The sequence below is a fragment of the Monoraphidium neglectum genome (genome assembly GCF_000611645.1).
Source record: "Monoraphidium neglectum strain SAG 48.87 unplaced genomic scaffold scaffold03122, whole genome shotgun sequence".
In the NCBI taxonomy this organism is placed as follows: domain Eukaryota; kingdom Viridiplantae; phylum Chlorophyta; class Chlorophyceae; order Sphaeropleales; family Selenastraceae; genus Monoraphidium; species Monoraphidium neglectum.
This window is the reverse complement of record NW_014010506.1, coordinates 794-7163: the sequence shown is the minus strand read 5'-3', so window position 1 is coordinate 7163 and position 6370 is coordinate 794. Positions and strand designations below refer to the sequence as shown.

General features: G+C 66.6%; 2 protein-coding genes across 2 annotated transcripts; one reads left to right on the top strand and one right to left on the bottom strand.

The window, feature by feature from the left end:
- Positions 1–613: 613 nt before the first annotated feature.
- MNEG_12209 (hypothetical protein) lies at positions 614–997 on the bottom strand (the record flags this gene model as incomplete). The annotated part of the gene is made up of 2 exons (XM_014039320.1): positions 614–712; positions 890–997. The coding sequence occupies 2 exons, from the start codon at positions 995–997 to the stop codon at positions 614–616; spliced, it is 207 nt and encodes a 68-aa protein (XP_013894774.1).
- Positions 998–2786: 1789 nt separating this feature from the next.
- MNEG_12208 (hypothetical protein) lies at positions 2787–4142 on the top strand (the record flags this gene model as incomplete). Its single annotated transcript, XM_014039319.1, has 2 exons — positions 2787–2875; positions 3080–4142. The coding sequence occupies 2 exons, from the start codon at positions 2787–2789 to the stop codon at positions 4140–4142; spliced, it is 1152 nt and encodes a 383-aa protein (XP_013894773.1).
- Positions 4143–6370: the final 2228 nt, after the last annotated feature.

Below are 6370 nucleotides of genomic sequence, written 5' to 3'. Positions count from 1 at the left end.
GTTCGCTTCCGGGGGAGCGGGGGCTGCAAGGCGCATGCCCGTGCCCAAGCAACAGCGGCCGCGAGTTGACAGTGGCAGGGGTGTACAAATGGCTAGGAAGAGGGAGTTTTTAGTCCACCGGGATCGCCCGCTGTCCCTGCAAATCGTCGCGCTGCCCGCGCTCCGCCGCCACCCCCGCCGCTCGCGCAGGCAACCGCCTGCGCAACCACCCCCATGGGCGGACGCGCCTGTGCTGCCTCCTGTTGCTCACCGTGCGTGCTATGGCCCGCATGGCGTGCCAAATGCTCTCATCCAGGACGCCCGCCCCCGCCCCGCCCGCGCCCCGCCGCGCCGCAGCGGACGCCGCCGATTCGGAGGCCGAGCCGCAGGCCAGGCCTTTCGGCGTGCGGCGCACGCACGTGGGTGTCTCGCAGATGCCCCAGCGCCTGCGGGGGTTGCGAGGCGCGGGCAGCAGCGAGGTCGGACCGGGGGGCGTGCGCCCGCACAGGCGGCGTGGCGCGGCGCCATTGCGGATGCAAGCTCTTGCAGGCTGCTTGTGCTGCTGCATCCGGTGTTGCTCGAGTGGATCATGCAAAAAATTTTTTGGGAAAGGGGAAAGGCACAGCCCAGGTACTCACTCATACAGGGTGTGCACGAGCGGCTGGGGGTCATTGACCGCTATGGCAGTGCCTCTGCCGCCGGCAGACGCCATCGCCTGCGCTTGGATCCTGGTCTGCAGGGTGTGGGGTCGAGCAGGGGGGAGAAGTGAGTGGGAGTGGTGCGCTCCTCGCGCGCACATGCAGCATCGGTGCAAGGGCGCCGCAGCGGGCGCCGCGGCGCAGCTGCTGACTCTGTGCTCGGCTTGCGCTGCGAGCGGGAGTTGTGCGGCGCTTCAGAAAGAGGGCCGCACCTTCACGACATCCAGGGGGTTCACGACGGTGGCAGCGGCAATGGCCGCGCCCGCCGCGGCAAGGCACCTGTTCTGCAGCGTGAGCTGCTCCTCGTCCTCCGTGCCCATCTTACAGGGTGTCGGGTATGCGCAGCGCCGGCCCTGCGGCCCCTCCGGCCGCTTGCACCGGTCGCTGAGCCCACGCCGGCGTGTGTGGTGCGGTGGGAGCTGGGAAGCAGCGGCCGCGCCACTAGCTGCGGTGCGATGAAGGCCAGGGGACTGACTGCCTACGTAGCTCTCCTTGATAACGTTCTAATTAAGCCCGTTTGGACAGGCGGTGCTTTGCTGCTTTCGGGGCGAGCCCCGCGTGACACAGATGGATGAGGTCGATGGATGATGACAGCGTCCTTCACTGTCTTGTTCAAGTATACTTCAAATACAAACAAGCACCAGTGCCAACCCGCTTTATTACGATAAGGAGCGAGTTCCCAACTATTTGGCCCAGGCCTGCCCAGCTGCAAGGAATGCAACGTTTGCATCGGTGTGTGATGCCCCACAAATGTGTTTGGCAAAGCCTGATTCATCATCGTAAATCACATAACAAGCTCGGACCCTCGTATCAGTCTGTTTGAAGTCAGCGTCATCAGCGATGGCGCCTCCTATCGCGCACTAGGCAACCAAGAAGACGGAGGGCATGCTCGGTACCTTGTCTAGGTCACAGCAGGTTCGGTCACAGCAGGTGGGCTGCTTTGGTTTTGAAGGTCGGGTCAGGGTGGTGCGCGTGGTGCCTCCTGGGGGCTGTGTACGACTCTGCACTTCCCATACATGCATGACATGCTGCTTATGTAGTACACCCGGGCCCAGCAATTGCCGGAACCTGTTTTGAACGCCCTGTAGAACCCAGGCGATCTTGGTCCTCCTGCTATTGCTGCAGGAGAGCGCCCTGGAGGCACAGCTACAGCTGCTTCAGTGCGGAGATGGCGGGCAGGTGCTCACTGGCGCGTTTGGCCTCCCTGGAAGCGCACCGACGGCGGTGGTGCAGCCTGATGAAAACATCCATCACAGGTCGTGGTCGGGGCAGCCTGCAGAACAGCAGGCCGCGGAGCAGCAGCAGCAGCAGCAGCAGCAGCAGCCACACGAGCAGCAGCACTTTGCACTTGTAGCAGTGCCGGCGGCGGCAGCGGCAGCGGCAGCTGTGGCGGTGGCTTTGGCATCCTCGCCCGACAGAGCCTCGGCCCCGATCCCTGTCCCCCGGCCGCCGCTGCCGCCGCAGCTGATACTGCAGTCGAGCGCGTCGGGCCACCTGCATCACTGCCTCGCCGGCGGGCAAGACCCGGGCGCGTGCCGCAGCGCCGCCAGCAGCCTCGGCACATGCAGCAGCTTGGATGACGACGGGGGCGCCGCGCTCGGCGGCAGCGCGAGCGCAGCGACGCCGAGCGAGCTGCGGAGCGTGTCCTTTGCAGCAGGCACAGTCAGCCGGCGGAGCTCGCTGCTGGGGGACTCGGGGCGTGCGAGCCGGCGGGTATCAGAGCCGACAGAGCAGGGCACCGCGACGCAGGTGCGCAGGGACCCGCGGAGCTGCGCACACACTGGGGGCCTGGCGTGTTGGGGTGGATTTGGACACCTTTGGAGGTTTGGGACTCTTATGTGGTAGCCATGCGATAGCCATGTGGATGACTGGAGGATCAAGGGGCGTGCAGCAGCAAGTCCTGGTCCCGGCGGCCGCTGGCGTGTCAGCCTGCTTCCGCTTCCGCGCGCTCTCCCTGCACCAACCCTCGCCGCTGCCGCCCCCTCGCGGTGCCTGGCCCCGCCCTGCCATTTGTAGCCAACACCTGTCGCGGCAGCCGAGGAGCCGGGCCCTTGGTGGGCCTCTCCGTGGTCTTGCGGCAGCCACTCGGACCAGAACGGGCGCACGCACATGGAGGACCGCATGACGGCGTGTGACGTCACCGCGCTGCCGGCTTTTGCGCCGTTCAGACGCGCCGGCTTCTTCGCTGTGTACGACGGGTGAGCCTCTTGCTGCCGCTGCTGCGGCGGGATCTCGCCAGGCTCACTGGACAGACATCGGACGGCCAATTTCCGCAGCGCGGTGGGGGCTTCTGAGTTTCTCTTGGTTGGTGGGGCACTCACACGGCCTGGCCTCCGACGGGTGCACCCCTGCGGCTGACTCAGCGCGCCCCCGCCCACCCGCGCCCGCCCGCCGCTACGCAGCCACTCGGGCCCGGAAGCTGCCGAGTACCTGCAGCAGCACCTGCTGCTCCACCTGCAGGCACACCTCCTGTCTGGCCTCGCGGCCGCCGGCGCCGCAGAGGCCGATGAGAGGGCCGACGGCGAAGGGATCGGCGGCGTAGTACCCAACCGCCCCCGCCCCGGCGCGGGCGTGCCGCCGTCGGTCCCCGGCGCCGCGCTGGCCGGCGCGGTGCAGCAGGCCGAAGAGGAGATCCTGTCGCGCTTCAAGGCGGCCTGCTGCAACGCGGGCAGCACCCTGCTGGCCGCGCTGCTGCTGGACGACAGGCTCCACGTGGCCAACGTGGGCGACAGCCGCGCGGTGCTGGCGCGCAAGGCGGACTTTGTCCAGATCACGACGGACCACAAGCCCTGCGACGAGGCTGAGGCGCGGCGCATCGCGCGCGAGCATGCACTCGGCGCGTCGTTCGGGGGCGGCGCGCTCGGCGGAGCCGCCGCCGCCGCGGCAGCGGCGGCGGCTGCGGAGGTGGACGGGAGCGACGGCGGCGGCAGCTGCTGCGGCGACGACGACGGCGGCGGCTGCGGCTGCTTCGACGCGCCGGGCAGCCCTGTGGTGACGTCGGACGGGTACCTTTACGGGGAGCTCGCGGTGGCACGCGCCATAGGCAGCCAGCACCTGAAGCTTGACCCCACAAAGCGCGCCTTCACCCACATGCCCGACATCCATACTGTCATCCTATCCAAGGATGACGACATCTTGCTGCTCGCTACTGATGGCCTGTGGGACAAGGTCGACAACTCCGAGGCCGTCGCGGCCGCGCGCCGCTGCATGGCGCGCGACGGCGACGCGGGCGCCGCGGCGCGCGCGCTGGTCGACCGGGCCGTGCGGCAGAGCAGCACCGACAACATATCGGTGGTCGTGGTGCGGCTGCACGACCGGGGCATCTCGCTGCCCCACACCAACAGCATGCTGTTCCGGCGGCCGCAGGAGCCGTCCTCCTCAGCCTCCTCGCGCCCGGCGACGCCGGGCAGCAGGGGCTGCCCAGCGGCGGGCGGCCTGATGGCGCGCGGCGAGGCGCCCTTCTGAGGGTGCGCGTGGCTTCAGGGCGACACCACGCCGCGCCCCGCCGAGCACGGCTGTGGCTGCAGCGGCCCAGCTTGCAAGCCCCCTTGTGTGTGCTCGACGCACCACGCCCCTTTCTTAGCCCTATCAAAGAGCAAAATCAAACCTTTCCTTGCGTTGCACCAGACCTGTCCCTCCCCCATCGTCATGGGGGACAGGTGCAGATGGAGGAGACGAAAATCCCAGAGCCCACCTTTCAACAGCCCCCACCGACCAGGAAAGGGCCGCCGACGGCTTGCCGCAGCACCCCGCCTCGCCCGGCGCCCCGCCTGCGGCGCAGCGCAGCGCCCATTCGCGAGCTGCAGCCCCGCCGCGCGCCGTGCCGCGGCGCACACCGGCTGCTTGACAGCCTGGTCGGGGGCTGCGCGCCCTCCGCGCCCCTAATGTTGGGCCAGCAGCAAAGCGGCTTGCCGCGCCAGTCTCTGAACTCGCCTATTGCGGCGTATGGTTTGTGCGGCGCGCCCCGGCTCCCCGCACACAAGACTCCACCCGAAGCGCACCGCAGTGGCTGGCGTTGGCGGCCGACAAGGCACGCGTCACGCCTGCTGCACGCGTGCGCATGCTCTCACGCGCTCGCGACCTGGCCGCAAGCTGCGGATTGCAGATGCGAGGGCGCCGCTCACAAGAGGTGCCGGTTCCTTTTTTCGAGCCCATAGTTGGGGCGGCCGTTGTTTGCCGCTGCCAGGCCCCCTGGTCCTGCGGCTGCGCCCCTCGCACCCCTTGCGCGGCCGCCTGCGCCGCCAGTGTGCGCATCCAAACACGTGCCAAGAAACACGCGGCAGCACCCGGCCTCTTGCCCTCAGCTCGCACGTTTGACCGGCCGAATCACATCCCCCGAGCCGGCAACGGCTGCGCGGCGCCAGCCGTTTTTTATGCGGTGTGGGTCAAGGTTGTGTGGATGGGGCGGGCCGTTGCAGCTCCCTGGCGGCGCGTCACCCCCTTGGTGTGGTGGAGTCACACGCCCACGCATGCTTTTGACGGCCCTGCCTGCCGCTTGCACGGGAGCCGCCCCGAGGGGGGTGTTCAGGGCTGCTGCAAGGATGCACGCCCTGAAAGGACCGAGCGCCCTCTCCGGCGCAAGCGCCACGCGTAGGCCGCCCGCGGCGCCGACCTCCTGCACTGACTGGCCCAGGGATTTTCGCTGCAGTGACGTTACGGTTGATTGTTGTTCCCTAATCGTTGATGCTTGTGTTTGCGCGTGTGTGTGTGTGTGTGTATGTGTGTGTGTGTGTGTGAGAGTGTGTGTGCGCTGTTTTTTGGATGTGATTTTTGCCAGGCCCTGGTTCTGATGGTTGTGGCGAACTCTGCCACACCTGGGCCTTGGTGGTTGATGGCCCTCTGACAGTGATTTGCCTCGCAGCAGGGGCATGCACTCCCCATGGATTGCCAAAGCGAGGGAGGTACGGTTCCCAACCAATCAAGTTTCATGTTGTGGGGTAATTTAGGCTGCCGCAAGCCACCAAAGCACTGCTCCCTGGTCAACATCAGTATTTGAGGGTTTCACCCTGGCAGGCAGGGTCCGTACGTCTGTCATCTCAAGCATTGGCAAGTCTGTGTGCGCGTTGTATGATACCACGGCACATGATGTCATGACAGCATTCTAACTCATCAAGTACAGAGGTGACGCAATGGCGATGGGGGGGGGAGGTGCCGCAACAGGTGGGCGGACATGCGTTGTGGAAGGCAGCGAGTCTGGGCGCTGCCATGAGATATGTATGGATGCAGCAATCTACAAAGTTGCCCTGCTCATGGCATGACAGGCTGCTGCCGCGATGATCTGGCACCGCGCGCTGGGGGCACGTGACCTGCGAGGCTGCTGTCATCAGCAGCAATGTTTGACCAGACTGCGGGACATTCGGTACCCTCTTCGATCAACACATGCACTTTCCGGCTTTCATTTGATTGCATAAGCGCGTCCACCTCGTGACTTGAGCATGCAGCACTCGCGTGAATGATCTTGCTCTACCGTGTTGTGTCCACTTATGATACAAGGACCCCGCGTTCAAATTCACGTTGAAGTTCAGCTGCGGTGTGCTGCGCTTCCCGATCGCCCCTAGCTGATGGGCGCTGCGCCCGACGTGGCACTAGTGCAAAGGTCGACGGCGCAGCGGCCACCGGGCCGCAACATGGCCACCGAGCATCCACCACGGCTACTCGGCGGGGGCCGCTACGTGGTGCTGCGTACCCTGCGA